Raw genomic sequence first — 20709 nt, 5'->3', positions numbered from 1 at the left:
CTGCATGAAAATGGGTAAATTCAGGATCATGTTAATCCCAGGCAGTGATTGTGAAACTGTTATTGGCAAAGGACTGGAGAAATGCAGCGTGGTTGTCACTGATCCACGTGGATGTTTGGAAAATACTCTTTTTCAGAAACTCTATCCAGCACTCTGTAGTGGTAGGAAGAAGATTTTAGGAAATGACAGTGTGCAACTGGGGTCATACAGCTTTCCCTACTCCTGACCTCTTCCTCCCAGCACTGGTTTCCGCTTTCTTGACTGATTGGAGCAGCCAGGAAATGATACCATAGGTAAAACCGCTTTGCTTGGCATCTTTAAAAATGTATATTGAATTGCTGCTGGAATATCAAGGTTGTGGCAGGATCTGGCTTGGCAGTATCGGTAGGAAGAGCAGCGGATGTACAAACCTTACCTGTGTGGGAGTCTGGAGGGACTCAGGGAGGTTGTTTTGGGGAATGGTTTTATGGCCTGTCTTGTTGGTGGCTCCTGTGTAGTTGCTGCCAGTTAGCTTGCCGCCCATGGGCAAAATCAGTAGTGGGAGGTTGTCTCTCTTCTGCAAGCTGAGACCTTTCTTTGCCAACTAGCAGCTGTTAGGGCTCCTTTGAAGTTGTTTGGTAAACTGAGTCATAGGAAAGATTTTGAGCCATTCATGTAGGAGTGAAAGATGCCATGGGAATTTCTGCATGAGTGTAGCTAACAGAGACCTCACTGAGCCTGGTTGTTGATCCCTAAAATTGTTGGCAGGAGTGAACTCTGGTAATTACTAGCCCTTTCTGAAGCCTTTTCCATCATATTTTCCTGTGTTAGATGATGCAGCTAAACAGAAATGATTCTTAGTGTGCCTATCTGTTTTCCTTACGCTTTCATTTATTTCCTATGGGCACGGTCTCAGTCCCACTATCAAATCAGGCTGTCTCAGAAGCAAATCGTCATAATTCAGATTTTTTTTTCCTGAATAAAACAGAATTTGGCAGAGTAATAAAGGCTTTTGTGCATTTAGGCTTTTTCCTTGCAGAGTTGAAAGCTCTTCTTTGGTCCTATGGGAAGCATGTATCAGCGGTGCTAATTATAATCCCGAGACAAGCTTGTTGCTGTGCGCAGGCAATAGGAAGTATCAGCTTCTCACTAAAACCCAGCATACTGTGGTCTGCTGATTATGTGTAGCCATGGCAGATATTGGGAATGGGATTGTATTCCTTATCATGGCTTTTCTACTGTAGCTATTCTTTTACTTTCAATCTTGTTATCAACTTCAGGAAAAACAACCAGAAGACCATTTAGGCTTTTTCATTAGTTGTATTGACAAGGTAGTGCTGAGGTGGCCAATTCTTCATTACGGTCAGCGCTGATGGAGAGAGCGTGGTGGGGACTTACTTTTTCCATGCAGACAGAACTAATGACCACGTCTGATGAGTAATGCTCTCTTCTTTCAGGTTGCGAACGCCATGACATAAAGAAGGGGCTTGGTTAGTGCTTTAGGGCGCCAAAGCAGAACTGGATGGGAAAATGCTCGAGTATGTGTGGAAAAAATAGTTGTGGCCCAAATCTGTTTTTTTAATATAATCTTACTGTGAGAATGAGCTCTGAGCCCTGAGTTGTTTATCACTAGGCTCTCCAGAAGAGACAACTGTCATATTGATCAGAGTGGTGGCATGCAATAAGATGCTTTGACGGTTGTCTAATTAATTTGTGTGTTCTGCCTGCCCGAGAGCATTTTCTTGGGGTACAATAGAAAAGGTTAATCGCTGGATAAACAGTAAGTGCTACGAGGGATTGAGCAATATCTCTGCTTCTTTCAAAATCCTAGAAAAGATGAATGACTGAACATGGTGAATCATCACAGACGTGGTTTTTCAGAGAAACAGCCAACGTTCTTTTGAGACTTGCTGAATAAGCAGTTGCTGCAATTTTTTTGGCTGTGTGTGAAGTAGCCTCTTCCTACTTCCCAAAATGCAGCAGCCATCACAAAACAGGAAAAGCCACATTCAGTGGTGAATCTGGGTTTCCAGGTGTCCCTTTAATCAGTTTCTGTCGCACAATTTCCAAACATAATTAGACTGGTTGAATTGCAATCAGCTCTGTGGATTTTTGTTACTATTTATGAGGATTTGGGCTTCTTGTTTTGCAGGAAAATACCTTAATTATAATTTCAAATGGAGAGAAGAGAGAATTTCAAAAAGAGAAGAGAATATGGAGAGAGCATGTCAGGCTGACTTTCTGAAAACAGATGCTTTAATTCCAGTATAATAGTTATGTGTTTTGGTTTGTGACATCTTGGATTTCTGTCATTTCCAACTAAGCTCCTGGGACATGAAGTGTTTTAAATCACTTTGGTTTTCATGCTTACTAGTCTTGAATGTGTTCTCAAGGCTAGATGGTTCAAAATTGGTACAGATATTTGACAGTTGTTGATAATAAAGGATATTTTAAGTGAGTTTTAGAAAATGGAATAGCATTTTTGCCTGAGCAGCATTGTGCTTTGGAAGGCAACTTCAGTAAATAAATTCTGCATTAGTTAAGGTTGAACACACAAGGTAATGCCATCTGATAAGTGTTGCCTTTGCCTCTCATCTGGAATAGTCATAATTCTTGATTTACACTACTTACTTTTCATGGTGGTAAAAGTGAAATGATAATTTAATTCTATGGAAGGATTCTCTGATGTGCCCCACTTTGTTTTTTGCATCCAGTGGTATATTTATGTTTTTCAGTGTTCAAGCTTTTAATTTCATTTGAAAGAGGAGAATTAGTTCTGTGTGGTTTTGAAGGCAACTTCCAAAACCAGAACATGCTTCACAGTACCTGAAAGAAGTTACTAATAAATGCCTGTAATGGATTTTTAACTGTGAAGCTGAATTTATAATACTTCATGGATCAAACAATTAATTCTATTGTCTAGTTGGTATGCGGGTACACACCAGATAGAGTTCTTGTTACAGAGTGGGCAAATTTGGTATATAAACTCAAGGTGCTGGAAGTGCCTTTGTTTATTGTTGTTATTTCATTATTGTCTATTCATGATAATTTGGAATGCAGCATTAATTTTAATATCTGAAAAAAATTATGCATAATGCTCTGATCTGTCCTTTTTGTTTGTGTAAGACTTCTATTGATGTAAGCAGTTCAGCAAAATTAGGTGCCATTTGAAATCGAAAAATTATTCAGCACTTTACATAAAATATGTTTGAAAGTTTGTACCGGGGTGAATGAAGTCATCTGAGCTGAATAACAAATGATTTACCATGTGATGCTTGCTGCACTGCAGGCGATAACTGGGTGGGTACTCACGCGTCGCTTGGCACAAATGCCAAGAGCTTTTTGCACGTTCCAGCTTAGAAATACTGTGAGCCATGGCTTGAATTTGTATTTGTTTTAGAATTTCTGGATCTCACTTTGAATTTTGTAGCTGCAGGTGTGCAGTGCGACTGAGCGTGTTCAGTGAGGAAGCCTGGGGGATTTAGTGGTACTTTGAGCACCGGTGGTGGGTCCTGCCACCCCTGGCCAAGCATAGCAGAAAAGATGAATGTGATTAAAAGGCATTGGGGACATAGGCCTCTCCTACAACGTTGGACTGGTGCAATTGGAAGGGAAGTGTAAAAGCATAGGTACCTGTGTGGCTTCTTCCCCCTCTTCTGACTCTGGGTACTCTCCAGCTCTCTTCAGTGTTGGGAGTTGCATTTTCTCAGGCAGCACCTTACTTTTTGGCTCTCCATTTTCATGTTTTTCAATGTAAATTATGTGGCCATGGGATTATCTGTGTAATAAGACTTTAAAAAGAGCTGCATTTATAGAGCTTTGTGTATGCAAATGGTAAAGGAAGTATCTGTTACTACACTTAGCCCAGATATTAATTTTATTTCCTTGCTAATTAAACAATATCTAAAATGGAGATTATAGGCTTTCTAGGAAAAGGACTTGCCTCATTTATGATCTTTGAAATGTCAAAAGTGTTTTTAGAGCTGTTTTCAAACTTAGAATAGGAGTAAACAAAATCACGGATTCCTTGAATTATGTCTAAGTAGGTGTACAAAATACTTGGTATCTATTCTTGAGATAATTAGATAAATCTCAAATAAAGATACTGCTGTATTGACCAGGTTTTAGTCTACAAAAGGTACAGTGGAGCTTGAAATGAAAAGACTGAAAAGAATTGTGCTTATGAATGTAATTGTGGTGGGAGAATTATTAATTCTTAAAATTTAAAAGTGGTTCACTGAGATTTAGATATATCTGCATAGTTAATATATAAATAATTAACATTAAGCATGCATTGTAAATGATGAATTATCATCATGAGAAACTGAGGCCTTCTAGTTCCTCAAGCGTACTCCAAAGCTTTTGTGGTAACCTTTCTTGTACAAAAATAATTAGAGGTTGGGCAGCTGCAGGTATTTACTGGCATTTTATTCTGTTATGATGGCGGCAGTAATTCCTGGGGGCTACTTGTTAGATATTGGAGGTGAGGAGAGGTTTCTTCAGCTGTTGTCGGTAGAGATGTGTGGTGAGTATGCTCTTACTGTCTTTTTCCTTAACTAAATGAAACTGTTCAAGTGCTTCACAGGCCTGCAAGCTCTTGGACCTCTCTGAATTCTACTCCATGAAGCAGAGAGAGACAGCTGCTAGTGATGGGTGTGAGCAAACCCAGCTCTGACCTTCACCTAGGCGCTTAAAATCGTGATCTGAATTTTTTTTTTTCTGAATGTTTCCTAATTGGATAGTGGTCATATTTGGAGAAGTACCTAATAACTTTCTTCAGCTCCTTAGCTCTCATTTCTAATAACTTTTTCCTTTTATTAGGAATACATAATCCGTGTTCAGAGAGGAGTTTCAGCAGAAAACAGTTGGCAGGTAATTTCTTAAACTGTGGTTCATGTAACCAGGATGCCTTTGTAGGAAGAGTTTGAAAATTGTCTCTTCCTAGCTTTTTAAATTTGAGTTGGAGAGGGAAATGTTGGCTTGGAATTGAGAACATGAAGTGCTTGAATACTTTTGGTCAAAAACTAAGAGAAAAACAGTATTGCTGTCAGCTATAGAAGGCCTGTTGTCTGCTGCTGTTGTGAATATTCCAGGAAAAATGCCTGTCGTGTTACTACTGTGTGTTGGTATGACTATCATTCTTAAATCTCAAATGCCAGTTTGTCTTCCTTAGTGCTAAAATCACAGTCTTGCTGATGCATGACCAATGAAACCTAGCAGTAGTAATGAAGATGACTATGAAAAGTTGTTGCATCTAATATGGCAAAAATGCTTTGTTAGCAGACAACTTTGCTTGCAAATATTTTTTTTAAGCTGTTTTAAGATAATGTTTAAAAATGCATTTTTGTTGTGGTCGAGATGTGATTAAAAACTCTTCTTTGCTCTCTGGCAACGTGATATAAATCCAGCAGTTATGCATTTGTACAAAAATGGTTAAGAAGAAGATTATAAATGGGAATTACTTTTCTCTGATGGATTTTGAAGAGTAAAATGCTAATGGGAAAAGTAATATGTTTCCTGAACTTTGTCTTTATATTTTGCAGATTGTGAGGCGATACAGTGACTTTGACTTGCTTAATAATAGCTTGCAGGTAACTTTCACCCTTGATATATAAGTATAAAATGTCATGTAGAAGGATATTTTTAAAATGGCTTGTGATATTTTTATATATTGCAGTGAAGAAAAAACACAAATTCACATAGCTGTAAAGAGAAACTGTGACTTCGAATGTAACTTGAATGTATACTTTTTTCACTCTTAATGTTTTCTCTTGTAAAATTTTAATTTTAGCATCAACAGGACCAATTTATATAGGAATGGAGGAAATTGGCAGATACTGAATCTTTCCCTTCAGTACTGTGACTTGTTCCGGTTTTATGTGTTATTATTTGTTCCTCCTTTGATTCGAAGAAAGCCAAGGCACATACCAACCTTATAAATTCAGCATTGAAGTGCTATGTGTCTCAGTATTTATATTCGTCTAAAAGCACTACCAGATGCTGCTTATCATGTGATGGTTTTCTGTATCCCTGGAAAGTGTTCCTTAGTTAAACACTGGACTTACTGTGTGTTTTCTTTTGCTTTTTAGGACAATTATTTCTTTTTAGTTTGTGTGGGAAAAAGCAGGATATATGAGTGTGTTTGGGAAAAGGAGGGAAGCAGCAGGGACTAGCATCTACAGGAGTGAAACTTGTTACTCGAGATTTCCGTAGTACCAGGCAAACAAGAGAAAAAGTGAATGCTTCTGCAATTTGAGGATAGATTTTTGTGACTTTGAAATTTTTTTCCCCTGTTAAATGTTGCGTGAATTCAAGAGCTTAATATTGCTTCCACTTCCTCTCCGTCCCCTCCCCCAATCAAATCAGGCTTCTGCTTGATGAACCTCAGTGAGCAAAAACATGTAAGGATGTTGAATTGTGCACTCTGATAGTCTGCTATAACCGATTCCTATGCTAGGAGGTGGAAGGCGGGGGGCAAATTAGTCATAATTCAACAGATGCAACATGGTTGCCTTGTGGAATTATTTTATTGAATGTGCAGTAGCATGTAGGAACTTTTATCATGACCTAGAAACCTCTTGTGTGATGTGCTGAATCAATGCAATACAAAGATGTCTCCTGCTCCAGAGAAATCCAAGATGTAAGATTCGATAAGCACCTATGGGAACACGAGGAAATGAGATGCTACTAGTCGTCACAGTACATAGTGGTCATTGTGGTCTTAACCATAGTGAAGTTTTGATAGAGATCACAGAGAAAGAATGTTGAGAAAGTTTTAAAAAGACGAAAGAGTTCACTTTTGCAGCCACCTATAACAAGCTCCTCTTAACCCTGGGGAATAGAATGTGTTAAGGCATGAAAAAGCTTTGTTCCCTTCTCATTTAACTTTCAAATGAGGCAGCTTTAGTAGAAAAGGCAATGAACCTTTAAGACTTAAAATTCAGAAATGACAGGTACTGAAAGGTTAGGCCTAGGTGGAAGGTCTAGAAAGTGAAGGTAAATAGGTTATGTATGATGTAGTACAGAAAGAAAAGGCCTTTGTATCTGAGACAGAGGTGAATAATAAAAGTGGAGGGCTCAGGAAATTATTTGACAGCAGCTTGCGGAGTGGGACAAGGAGGAATTTGAAAGGAGAGAAAGATTTTGCAGATATAAGATACCAAGATCTGGGACAAAAACGTCAGCTGATTGGATGGCTAGAAAAGATCAAGCAGAATCATCAAGACATACCTCTGACTTGGATAGGAGGATATGCAGAGGGTAGCTAAATTAACAGGCTATGTTCTTTAGCACGTGGTCTCCTTCAATGAAAACTGCTGCTCACCCCTTGATGTTCAAACTCCTGTTTCTGCTTTCCACAGTTTGGAAAGGCAAACATGTATCTCTGCTTGGAGATAGCCTTTTCTGGCTAGTACAGAGGGCTGCCCTAAGAGGTGTAATTCTTCATTATGTGCCCAGCAGAAGGGCAGGAAGAGAGTTTTAAGCCTTCTATCAAAGATGCATGACTCTGCTTTTGACAAACACCACTGCTCCTCCAGCCTAGTTCCGTATGCCGCGGCTTGAGAGACAGCAGACAGTAGCTGGCGAGAAGCATGTTAAAATTGCTCTTTTCTCCCACTGTTTTGGGGCTTTTTATAAATTGCTCTTTGTGATGCTGAAGCTGAAGTTTTCTGATCCATTAAGACATGCAACACTCCTCAGTTCTTTCCATCCAGAACTCTAAGCAACAATATTTCATCACAATATTCAGGTCCCATGACTTGTTTTTAAACTCTTTAAACTCTCGTCTTGTGTATATTGAAATTAGAGTAAACAAACAAACAAGCAACTCCAAGCAAAACAAAACACCCCCCCCCCCCAACCAGTATAAAGCAATGAGCAATAAGAAAATACCAAACCCCAGTCTCCTTCCTTCAAAACTAAAATGTTGCTGGAAAAACTGCTGGAGCTTCTTTTGGGTGTAAAGCCCCACGTTCTTACAGTTCTTGTGTCATACTTGACCTCTATAGGTTTGGGTGGTTGTGTTTGAACACATAGCCGCAGTTGAGTTGGAATGCAACTTCTCTGCTGTTAATCTGGTGCTACCTATATAATAATAGTAAAGATTGAGAATTTCGAAACTGTCTAGGCTAGGGGATGCAATCCTACCAAACACCTTGGAAAATAATGAGAGGTGTATACCTTGTGACCCTGATCTGCATCAGAAAGTTTCAAGCCAGATTCCCTGACGCTCAGCTGTGTACTGGATTGAAAAGCTCCTTCCAGACTGTCCTGCCTTTCTTCCTCTTCGCTTATTTGAGAGAGATGTGTGGAGATCATTGGCTGCTCTTCTGTTTTGTCAAGTGAACTAGTGGTACAGTATTCGCAGCAAGATATCTGGCTTTTGTGAAGCATTTTATTGCAGCTTTTGAACAGACATTCCTGAGCGGGCTGTGGTTTCAAGATAAGAATGTTAATTCCCAGGTGGTTCTGTGGTGAAGCCCATCCTGGCTCCAGTGCTGAGCTAGGGCCACTGAGAAGTACTGCTCGTGTTTGAAAGCATGCGAGGTCTTTGCAAGGTCAGGACCTCAGTGAGGTGTTCTTCTGTGGTAGACAGTGTTCTCACTGTGCTGTGTGTTTTGGCAGATTGCTACAAAAACCTGGGGGTGAATGTTACTTTGCTGAAAAATAGCACATGTGTGATTTATTGAAATAAGTTTTAAAATAAATAATAGTGGTTTGAAAACATCTGAACTAGAGTCCTTTTCTCTCTGATGGTAGCTAGCTGTCAGGTCAAGAAGGTAAAGGTGATTATAATTTGATGTGCTTTTCAAGTGAGCAATACCAGAAATGGATGTAGTTTTTGTTTAGAAACGTGTTTTTGAATTGAAGTAAGAATGGTCTGCCAAATGAAAGTTTTGTATGCCTCTGGTGTTAAAACTAATTTGGTGAATTGCTGGCTCTAAGTGGTATTGTTGCTTTTGGGTTTATTCCTGGATTTCCCCCCCCCCCCCCCCCCCCCCCCCCCCCTTGGGTATAAAAGAGCATTAAAAAATGCTCAGTGGATAGAATGATTTTTATTAACATCTTCTGTAATTCAGACGCAGTTATAGTTCTTTTTCAGCCCATGATTCGCAGTCAGAAACTGGAGAAGTAGGAGAAGCGCTAAGGTTAGCAGGGGAACAACTCCTGTGTTCAAAGGAGGTAAAAAAGGAAAGGGATTGCTACTTCTGCCCCAGTTTTTTGAACTAATCCTTTACTTTTTCCACTAGTTAAAATGAAAGTTGTTCAAACACCAAAAGCCCCTGTCTTCTCCCTGGTGAACTGTTTGCTTTAGAAATGAGGTTATTGCATCTGGTGTAATTGATTCCTGCAGTACGCATTTCTTACAGGTAACTCCCATGGAGATTCAGCATACCCAAGGCAGGTGCTTTGATCTGCAGGACGACAATGTGTTAACAACACGAAAAATTTATTCTGGCAATTCACATGACGTAATTGAATATAAACACTAAAGATGATCTCTTTGATCTGACTTACATAAGGCTTTGAATTTCCGTACATTTTTTCATCATCCTATTTCAAAGTATTTCTCTTGATTTTATCTGAAGTTTTGGATCACTTATGTCAACATAAAACAACTACTGTACATCCACTGGTAGATTGCAGCTATTTCTTTGTTGAAAGATGTATAGCTGTTTAAAAACTGTACAGCAACAAAATCAGAAGAGAAAATGGAAAATTTGCACCATATTTGAAATTACAGATTTAAAATACTGACAGTAAGGGCTTTAAATTACCTATAAAGGCAGTAGAGGCAAAGGAAAGTTATTAATCTGCACTTCATGAAATAAGAAAGCATAAATCTCATCTGGGGAAAATGGTAAGGTGTGAGTTGTTTTTGTGCTGTGGCAGAGACAGGTCATAGAAAGGATTTGGCTGAAAATTGTAGCCATTTAGTATCTGAAGGTTTTGTGTAGTGATCTCAAATGCATGACTCACTAGCAAAAATTTATCTCCTCGCATTTTCCGTGTTGTTCCACTTACTAATCTCTTCACAGTGGGATGCGAGCTGTCGTCTGACTAGCTCACCCTGATAACAGTACTTAGAAAAAACATAAAAGCTTGTATATACACAGTACAAAAAGAGTTATCCAGTAATTAGCTTGCTGCTGAGAGTCTCTTACTTTCTGGGTTGCTAGTTTATATCCCTGAGGCATTTTGAGAGCAAGTATAGTAATTTTTCCTCTCTTTTTAAGATCTCAACTCTAAGTCTACCTCTTCCTCCAAAAAAATTGATTGGAAATATGGAGCGTGAATTCATAGCTGAAAGACAGAAGGGACTCCAGGCCTATCTTGATGTAATTACTACCCATCACATACTGTCTAACTGTGAACTGGTAAAAAAGTTCTTGGACCCAAACAGCTATTCTGTAAACTACACTGGTAAGTGAGGAATTACAAAACTGCATTACAGTTTCACTTCAGCATGTGTGTGTATCTTCCATTAATGCTGGCAAGGATTTACGCTGAAGCATGGGGGGCGGATGGGGGGAACAACCTTCAACATTATCATTCTGTGAATGTGATTATTTATGATAATGTTTCTCCAGCTCTGTGCATAAATCATGCTGCGATTGTCAAATCTAAATATTTGAACTATTTTACAGAGGAGTGATGAGGGTCAAGATCTATATAAGCAGACTTGGGGGAGCGGGGTTGGTGAGAGTGACATCTACTTTTTCACAGTTCGTGATAAATGGGGAGGGTTGGTGTTTGGAAATTATTTGTCTACCAGAGCGTAAGGTGGAGTTAAGTTTGCCAGCTCGGCATTCTGTTAAAACAGCTGGTCTTCAGAACACTGAATCTTGTGTTTGTCATGGTTCTGAGGTTTTTCAAATCAACAGGAACAATTGTGGTCATCTTGTCTAGCTCCCACTATCACTTTGGGTTGTGAGACTTCCTAGAACTAATTGTTTGAGCTAGGTTGAGTACTTTTTCAAGGCTCGAACAAGTGACACACTGTCTCCCCCCAAATACTGGACAATCACTGCATCCCTTAAAATGATATCCCAGTGATCAGTTCTCTTCATTATTAAATGTTTCTTCTTTGAATTTGTCTGACTTCAGCTTCAGCCATTGGAAATTGTTAAATATTTGTCTTATAGACTGAAAAAAACTTCCTCTTAGTGAGGAAACCCACTCCACAGATTTAGTTCATGGGCAGACTGACTCTTTGCAAAATGCAAAGCTTGTTTTCATAAAAGCAGAGCCTACTGAAGCAGGAACTTACTGCTTCCTTTTCACTTATCTTTTTGCTCTCCCTTTATGTAACATTCTTGTGTCTTCAGCTTCAAAGTGCAAAGAACATTTCCCGGATGTTTATGATAAGCTGTGGAGGAGTTGTAAATTACTAGTAACTCTTTAAGGATGCAGTTTGCCTGGCTAGTGCTGAGCAAGCGATTTAAATCCTCTAGGAGACACTGTGACTTCTCTGTTAATTCTAGGCGCTTTCATCAAGATTAACTTCCCAGCAACTTGCTGAAAAAACAGTAGCAATCAAGTCATTGCCTAAGGTCTTTGGAGACACCATCAGTTTGTCATTTCTTAAATACTGGAGCAGTGAGCTGACATTTATTGCCCTGTTCTCTCTCTTTTTCCTAGTGTATTTTTCGAGAGGGAAGATACAGTGTAGAAAGATCAGTGCATCCTTACCTTTTTGCTGTGTTTCTATGCCAAGATAAGCCATGTTAGAGAAAACTCCTGTTGGTATGATTCCCTTTCTCCCCCTGCTGTCACCACTTCTCACTGAGATTTGCCCTCAAATTGCTTCATGAATAAACCAGTTGTGTTCCCAGCTGTGGGAGAATTCAGTAACCAGAAGGGTGTCCTCCCCCCACCCCCCCAAAATGTGTATAGGATCATGATAGCTAGCAAAATACCTTTGCCTGTGCAGAAAAGGGCAGAATAACACATACTGAAACAGAACTGATTAGTTTACATAGTTTACATGTAGTAATAGCAATGTAGATGCCCATTAAAGAGATGTAAAAGTTAGCACTTTTACAGGTATAGCAGAAACATTTCATGATTGAATGTAGTGTACACCTAGTGTGGGAAATCTTAGCTGTGAGCATTGGATTTAGACTTGGAAATGTAGATCTAGTACAGATAAAATGCAGACTGGTAAGCTAAGTTTTCCAAAGGCAGTGCTTTCTCTGTTTTCTCTCTGGATTTGAGTTATCAGGTTAAAAATGCAAATGCCCTTTAACTGTGTTTTCACCTGATTTCCTTTTAAAGGGATTTTGCTGACTTTCAGTCTGAATTCCTGCAGGCTTCTTTCTGGCACTGAACCTTACCTAATATGTGGATAATTACATTATACAGTCTCTTAAAAACTTTTTTTTGTTGTTGTTGTTCTTCTCCTTTTTCTTTCCAGAAATTGCCTTACAGCATGTTTCAATGTTCTTCCGATCAGAGCCAAAGTGGGAAGTGGTAGAACCATTAAAAGATATAGGTAAGAAGAGCATGTATGCATGAAAACTTGTCTGACTTTTTTTTTCCAACTGTACGAGTTGTCCTAAGTTTACAATACTATCTTTGCTTACAGACCTTGTCTTGCTTGTAAGCTGTGTGGTTTAGTAGTGTTTAATTAAAGCTGCTGCTGACTTTTTTTTTTTTTTGTAGGTTGGCGAATACGTAAGAAATATTTCTTAATGAAGATTAAGAATCAACCAAAGGAACGGCTAATGTTAAGCTGGGTATATATGCTTTCATCTCCTACTCAAGTCTTTCTTAATGAACTGGGCTTATTTCATTTATATTGACGGAGAGAGGGACTTAAGAGCTCAGGCTTTGAAAGAACCTTGAAAGCCCTTAGGTGGATGTGTGGTGTGGGAACTTCTTGTGTTTCTTTCCTCTGGTGGCAAATCCAGTTTGCAAGTTTCTGTGCCTGGTCATTTGTTCCTGTTCCTGCACCTCAGGTTTCTTTGGTTGTAATGATGTAGCTGTTGAGTGTAGTATAAATTTGCTCGCTGAAAATGACAAGGTGATCCTTTTTAAAGTGGTGGCTTTTCTTACTTGGATCTGCAGTTGTACTGACAAACTAATAGGTGAGAGAGGCATGAATTGCTCCTTTAAGTTAGACATGTATTGACACCAAACAGTTTGTTGTTACTGAACACTTGCTTATGCTCCTGTGCTGAAATGTGCTGCCTCTTAATTATATGAGCATAGCTGTTTGTGAGACTTCACTGGATAGCGGATATCACAAAAGCCTGCAGTAGGAGGGAAGTTTTTTTTGCTGGAGAGGAAGAAGGTGGGGGTTTAAGCCTTATCAGTTCACAATGCACACAGTCCCCCAGTTTGGGGTTGGCAGAGTTCATTCAGCGGTAGTAATGCACGTCAGATACGGGGGAGGAAGGAGGCAATAATACTTATTTATGGTCAGATACTGTGTATTGTAAAACCATGGCCTTATTCAGCCTCTTCACGTTTCATTCTGTATGTGTAATTTCCTTGCTTGCTCTTCAAAATACACCTTCAAACAGCTGTCTTAATTTGTGAGAGCAGAACGTAGGTCACATTTTCTTTATGGAATGCAACATCTATTATGATGCCATTCTTTTCCTATTTATTTCCAGGCTGATCTTGGCCCTGATAAATACTTGTCTGACAAAGATTTACAGTATGCTGTGAAACTTCTTTCTTCCTGTTCTGTGAGTATTACTTGAAGACTTTTAAATTGTGCCAGCACAAAAGTGCTTGTCAAGGACTGATCTTGCAAAAGCACATGTAGCCTAGTAGACATAGTTTGTAATTTTAGAGTTGTTTTCATTTAAAGATGTGCGAACCTTTTAATTACATTTCCCACACAATATGAGGTAACATGTTCTCAGCATAAATAATAATCCTGTAGGATTATTACAGGAGATTCAGGGTTGTGGTTAATTGTATTTTTTTCTTCTTGTGGAGTACTGTGAGATCATGAGCTTTTATTTCAGCTCCTCAACACTTTTAGGCTGTTAGGACAGTGCTGTCTAGGTGTGATTGCTAACCTGTGTGCTGGGGTATTCTCAGGCAGCAGTGGATAAAGCAGTGGAATGAGTGTCGTTATTTTTTCAGTTGTTTGGACTTAAGACAGGAGTATATTATTAGAGGTACAATGGAGGCTGTACAATTTAAGCTCCTGTGCAATGCCACATTATAAATCCAATAGGCATCTCTGTCTGAAAAACTGGCATTTGACTCCAAAAGGAGTTTCTCTTCAAGGATGTTAAATATGTGAGAGACTGGCTGAAAAGGATGGTATTTAAACTGGTAAACCTCTGTGCAGTCCTGGAACTCAGCAGGTGCACACAACAGAAGAGGCTGAAAACTAGGCTTCTCAACCCCCAAACCAGACTGAAACTGATGTATTAAAATAAGACATGAACAAGGGGTCTTTGCCTAACTAGCAATTTCAATTAGTGTATGTGTTGCATGTGTAATTTATTTCCAACCGTGCTGTCTCATTTGGTTTCACAAAGTTGCAGGAAGTTGTTATAGTAATTTCTGAAGACATAAAACTGTTATGACAGCTATTAATGCCGAGTTTCCTTATGTGCCATAGTTGTATAAAACTGTGAATGAATTTATTAGCTTAGCATGACTTAAACCTGCAGTAAAGCTGCTCATGTATAAGTGCTAATGGGGCTGGATTCTTCATTTGTCTAAACTGCCAGTCTGTTTTGTTAAAAAAAAGATAGTGGATTTTTTTTTTTAAATTTATGTGGAAATTGAACAATGTCCTGAAGTTTTCTTTGCATTCACTGTAGGTTAAGACTGAATAACTTGAGCAAATGTCAGAGACAGAATCCAGTTTATTACTTTAAATATACAATTCAGGCAGATCTTTTCTTACTTGTGAATCGAGCAAAAATGAGATACAGAATCTGTCATCTAAAACTTACCTACAGTTTCTTCTTTTGGTAGCATCCCTATATTTACAAAATCACTTTTGCCACTGCCAATGAATCTTCAGCGCTGGTTATTAGACCATTCAGTGAAAAAGGGACACTAAAGGACCTTATTTATAAGGTAATGTCTCCCCCCTGCCCCCAACTCAAATGGTAGAATGTTTGCTGGAATGACCATAGTATGTCTTTTATAAAACTGTATACCATCTATTGCTAAGCAAACTAAGACAATTACTGGCTTTTCTGGGCATGATACTTGATATGTGTGTTTCTTTTAAAGGCAAAGCCAAAAGACCCGTTCCTGAAGAAGTATTGCAATCCTAAAAAAATTCAAGGTCTTGAACTTCAGCAAATAAAAATATATGGAAGGCAAATATTAGAGGTATTTTTTTTTTTGCTTTATTTACCAGCCTTTATGATTTTTTTTTGAGGCCACCTGGTTTAACTAGAAAAAGTAGACAAACTTTTGAGCACACAAGCTTTATTTCAGCAGCAGACTTCAAAGCTAAATGTAAATTGAGATTAGCTGCTGGGAGTTGAATTTAGATACGTATGTGTGAGGCCATTTCTGACCAAAAAAAAAAAAAAGGGCAGTTAGTACGTGTGGAGCTTAAGTGGGAGAGAGGTGATAATGTAGTTTTTTCCTTGTGGAAAAAGGGAAAGAAGTAATTTGTAGGCTGCAGAACATGTGCCATAAATTCATTGTCATTAATGTGGTTTTATTTAATTTTTATTCAAACTATAATATTCAGTAGAATTGTGAATTTTAGTTTCCAGATCTCTTTGGGAGGTGTCTGTAAACCTGCTTTGAGGATCAGCATCAAATGTTTGTTTTGTGAGAAATGTTACCAGTGAAATGGAAATGAATAGTCAGCCAAAGATGATGTAGATAGAAGATCAAGTTGAGCAAACATTCCAAATAGGGTCCTCATTTATTATGTATCTGCTTTAGTATTGGAGCATTTAAGATCCTGAGGTCATCACAGCATCTTGTGACAGCGCTTCTGTATTGGATTTTTTTCAGGTATTAAAATTCTTGCATGAGAAAGGATTTCCTTACGGCCATCTTCACTCTGCCAATGTGATGTTGGAGGGGGACACCTGCAAGTTACTGGATCTAGAAAATTCCTTGTTGGGACTTCCATCATTTTATCGATCATACTTTTCACAGTTTCGGAAAATTAATGTAAGATTCAGACAATTAATTCAGCTGACTCTTATGCATCCCTTTATCCTCAACTTCTGTTTGTGGAGAACTGACTAGAATGGAAAAAGCCTCTCTGAACCCCCTTTCTTTAATCTGAGCTTTTCTCCATCAAATCCCTTTCCTGCTTCCTCCAACTCACTGTCTGGCTGCACAGAAATATTGTTGCAGCACACCGGAGTGAGGCTGAGGCCAAAGGTAAGCAGGGAGAAGGGGAGTGCAGGTGAGTGTTTTCGTGACAGCAGTGCTGGCAGAAATGGAGGTAAACTGCGGTTGTTTTAAGATCTCTTTCCACCCTGGTCTTGTATTTTATAGGAATGTGCATATTGTCTACCACACTTTTTCACTCGTATGTCTGTACGATGAGCGCAGCTTATTACTCTCTTAGCTGGGAGTAGTAATCAGCGTTGTCTTTGGTGGATACTGTGAAAATTGATTAGATGCTTGCAGATGTCTAGCTATTAAAAGCTGTTTTTTATTTGTTTGAACCGTGTCTCTTAACTGCAGGCTTGCAAAGCAAAATATTATCTTCCTACAAAAATATGAAAACAAATTTGCCCTGTTGCAGCAATAAAGTCTTTTAGCCAGCATCTTAGCCTGCCTTCAAGTGCTCATTGTAATAAATTCCGTACAGCATCACGAGACAGCTGCTTGCTGACCTTGCTAAACAAGTTCTACTATGTTGTCAAAGAAACGATCAAAAGTTCATGGTTAGTCCCAATCTGTTAGTGCCATCAAAGCTCTAAGCCTCTTCCAGTAAGAGGAGCCATTTCTGTTTAAACATGATTCAAAAATCTTGGAAATATGCTGCCTGGGAGCTTAGCATGTATGTACAGCTTGTACACACCTAAGGAGGAGTGAAAGAGACTCTCCTAGGTTTGTTTGGTATGCATTTTTGCTGTCTTTTTATCTACCTTCCTGTAAACTGACAGCTGGTCATATTATGAATCTCATTCTTTGCTGTTTGACTTAGCTAGGAAAATGTGCTTGGTTGTGATTCGTATCAATGTATGGCGCTCTAAACTGCTGTCTATGAAAAGAGTTTACTACTTTACGTGTTTTTACAGAACATGACTATACTGCTATCCTATTTGTATCGTCACGTACAGACAGACAGTAGCTTCTTTAGCTTGAGGCGTGAAGATTTCATTTGAGCTAAAGTTATGCAGGGAAATGGTTGTGGTTAGGAACTGTCTTAGTGGTTCCTCTTTTCTATCTTCAAATGCAAGACCACTTTTTCTTTGATGGGTTATCGTATGTTTTCAAACCGGTTATGAAAAACCGACCAGTTCTAGCAAGTTGTGTTTTTATTTTTTTGTTCCTCCACAGACTTTAGAAGGTGTTGATGTACATTGCTTTGGACACTTACTGTATGAAATGACATATGGAAGACCCCCAGATACGATTCCAGTAGACAGCTTCCCTCCTGCACCATCAGTGTTTGTTGGTTAGTATACAATTGAGAAAATGTCAGTCTCGGCTTCCTAGGTACTCTTACCTGTTACCTAAGCTGAAGTGCTGTGAAATAGCAGCCTAAGATCTTTGCAGCCTGTGACTGGAGAGAATTAGTTAGTAATTTGTAAAAATAGAAAATGTGTTCTTCCTGAAATATATGTAGCATATAAATAAAACTTTTTTTTTTTTTTTTTTTAACTGAGTGATAAAGCAGTGTGTAGTAAGTAATTAGATGCCTGGATTCCCTCACCTCATGTCTAACATTCTTGAAAAGTTTGTATGTGTAATAGTAACATTATAATAAAAAACACATGCCACAGAGCTTCATCACTGCTTAGTTGATGCAGTACTTAGGGGAACATCACACAGCAGTGCCAGACGTTCGTTCTAAATCATTTGCTATCCTGCCGTGCAAAAATGTGTTCATTCTTATTCTTTCTTTGGTAGTGTCTGTGTTGGAATCCATTCTGACCTGTGAAGCTATGAAGAATGGCATGCCAACTGTTTCACGGCTCTTACAGATGCCGTAAGTCTTGTTCTACTTGTTTTATATTAATATCAATGTTTTTAATTATATTGGGAGGAAGAACCTTTTTGCTCTTGTTCCTTTTTAGAAAGATTTGCTCCTCATTGTGAGAGATGTATAGTGTATCCCAAATGAAGCTTTAAAATTGATAGGCTTTATAGAACCCATTCCTTGTGAATATGATAGGTACTCATTTAACATTTCTTTGTCTCTTGGTGTGTTGAAGCTGTTATGAATGCATTTTATTTAGCGTGGTGCTATGGTTTAAATTGATCCAGCTATTAAAGCAGTGCAAGCATGATTAAGATCACGTACAGATTGTTTTAAAGCATTTAGAATAAGGAGTCTTTTTGCATGTCCCCTTCAGACCTATTTCAGTAGATTTTGCTATTAGTTTACTTATGACTAGCAAAATAGATCTCTTGCTTTGCTCAGCAATGACATTTAGACTGGGTCTGGGTATGAAATGTTGTGTAGAAGTTCTGGCTGGTTTCTTGCAGGGCTGGCTTAGGGATTCTCTGAAGCATAGACAGAATAAATTTCCTTATGGGCTGTCCTCCCAGTGATGTAGTGAAGTGGTAAGGGCAGGTATGGGGGAAGACTGGGATGCAGAAAGGGAGCAATGTCAGTACATGACTGAGCTGGAGATCATACCTGTCTGCAGTGCCTCCCTGCCTGCAATTAGGAGACAATATCACCAGGGAAATTGTCTGCTGTAACTGTGCTATGACATGTCACCAGCATGCTGAGCGTAGAACCACAGTTCCTGGTGGGGGCTTCTTTTATTTTTTCTTAATACGAGGTGCCAGAGTCATGACCTTATAAATGACAGCTTGCCCATACCTAAATCTGGGTCTGATCTCACAGTATACAGATTGCAGTACATTTAGAGCATGCTCCAAGATTTGTATTTCCTCGTTGGGAAGAGTCACCCAGGCTTGTCTCAGCCTTCAATTCCTTCTACTCCTCCCTTCCTCTGCTCTTAAAGGAGGTGGGAGGTAGAGAGAAGAATGTAAGCAGGGGAGAAATACTGTAGGAAAACTCTGAATACAGGAATATACAGGTCTTAAAAGATGTTGAACAACAATCCATGCCCAGCTGTATCTGATATGTAGGATATTATACTACATTCCCTTCATACCAATACTCTTCACAAAAGTGTTGCACGTACATGTGCAATGCAATTAATGTAATTTAAAGCAATTAATGTAATTTAAATATTTATTGAACTTTATTATTTATTATAACCATATAAACTATGAGTTTGCTTAATTTTACAAGGCCATGTAATCAGAAAGGGTCAAAAAAATGCCCTGTAAACAAGGGTGAACTTTTGTGGGTTTTTTAAAAGTCTTTTAAAATTTGCTTTATTTCTGAATTTTTCATGGAATAGTATTCTTATAAACTTGATTCTAGACTTGAATTTGTTTTCTCTAGTATAGGCCTGTGATAATTTTCCATAGTGAACAGCAACAAAAGATCTCTGAAATATTTATCTTGGAGCCAGGCTTGAGGTCTCTTTCTGGGACAGTTTTCTAGTATGTTCTCCAGAACAAAGTATCTTGAAATGGACTAACCAGTTTATTTTCAGGCTACCATTGCCCTCTAGTGTCTTTGTTTTGGATGGAAAAGATTAATCATTTATGGTGTTGCTGCTGATACCATAGAGGGGAGAGTGAAAATATTAGAATATTCACTTTAGTTGCCTTTGCCAGAGTACAGACAAGAATGCAGATATTTTCAAATGTTAAGTTCAGTCATTGATCTTTCATGTGGTTCTTGTTAATGCTAAAACAATAGTCACGCTAAGAGAGTTTTCTCAAAAAAAGCAATGATTTTGTTTAGGTGACATTTAAAATAAAGTCCCTGGTAATCTTTTGTCATTAAAGAATCCATATACTTTTACAGAAAAGGCGTTCTTTTTTGGGGGAACCCTTCTCTGCCTTTGGTAATTGTACCTGTTCTATCAGCTTTCAAAATACTTCACACAATCTTGCTTACTCTGCCATCAGTAGTGGCTACATTCTGAGGGTTGGATGCTGCTAATTTTACAGCAGTGCTTGGAAAATAAAAAGCAGTACATAAAAACCCGTGGGATAAAAACAAACAGTGGCCTAGGGATGAGGACAGAGAAGGAAAAGGAGAAAGAGGGAGTTACGTGAACAGTACCAGTAGTACTCTCGCTGTGGTTCTGCCTGTCTCTTGGGAATAATATTCCTTTTTTTTTTTTTTTTCCTTCTTTTTTCATCCACTCACAGATTATTCAGTGACGTCCTGCTAACAAGCTCCGAGAAACCACAGTTTAAGGTAGAGTTGGACATGGATTTGCTGATGTTTGTTGAAGTGCCAGGCTGTGGGTAGCTACACATTAATCGACAGGTGCGGTAGAGGAGAGCTGGCTTTATTTGGCTTTATAGCGATTGCCATCAGTATTTGGATTCATTTGCTGAATTGTACCCAAGAATGTTATATCACCCCTTAGAAGAGGGGCACGGTGTGACCCGTGAGTGTTCACATGCAGTTCCTGTCCTGGAGCTCATTTGTGTGACTAATGATGGCGCTCTATCTGAGCAGAAGCTGCTAAGTAATGTGGGTCCCTTGCAGTGAGA

At 38.8% G+C, this 20709-nt stretch overlaps 1 protein-coding gene across 13 annotated transcripts in view; it reads left to right on the top strand.

Moving 5' to 3' along the window:
- Nucleotides 1–20709, top strand: part of PXK (PX domain containing serine/threonine kinase like) — a 37819-nt gene that overhangs the window by 5985 nt on the left and 11125 nt on the right. For 5 of the 13 annotated variants that reach the window (XM_050904965.1, XM_050904959.1, XM_050904958.1 and 2 more), the window contains exons 2-13: nucleotides 4801–4851; nucleotides 5523–5570; nucleotides 10218–10404; nucleotides 12398–12475; nucleotides 12646–12719; nucleotides 13602–13676; nucleotides 14932–15036; nucleotides 15196–15297; nucleotides 15940–16101; nucleotides 17449–17566; nucleotides 18022–18100; nucleotides 20359–20407. In XM_050904965.1, coding sequence (XP_050760922.1) covers nucleotides 4801–4851; nucleotides 5523–5570; nucleotides 10218–10404; nucleotides 12398–12475; nucleotides 12646–12719; nucleotides 13602–13676; nucleotides 14932–15036; nucleotides 15196–15297; nucleotides 15940–16101; nucleotides 17449–17566; nucleotides 18022–18100; nucleotides 20359–20407 — 1128 coding nt within the window. The remainder of the gene's footprint in view (nucleotides 1–4800; nucleotides 4852–5522; nucleotides 5571–10217; nucleotides 10405–12397; nucleotides 12476–12645; nucleotides 12720–13601; nucleotides 13677–14931; nucleotides 15037–15195; nucleotides 15298–15939; nucleotides 16102–17448; nucleotides 17567–18021; nucleotides 18101–20358; nucleotides 20408–20709) is intronic. The other 8 variants (XM_050904971.1, XM_050904964.1, XM_050904961.1 and 5 more) reach the window with 3 other exon arrangements.

Source organism: Gymnogyps californianus, chromosome 13, assembly GCF_018139145.2.
Source record: "Gymnogyps californianus isolate 813 chromosome 13, ASM1813914v2, whole genome shotgun sequence".
NCBI classification, from domain to species: Eukaryota; Metazoa; Chordata; class Aves; order Accipitriformes; family Cathartidae; genus Gymnogyps; species Gymnogyps californianus.
This window is presented reverse-complemented; position numbering and strand designations above follow the sequence as displayed.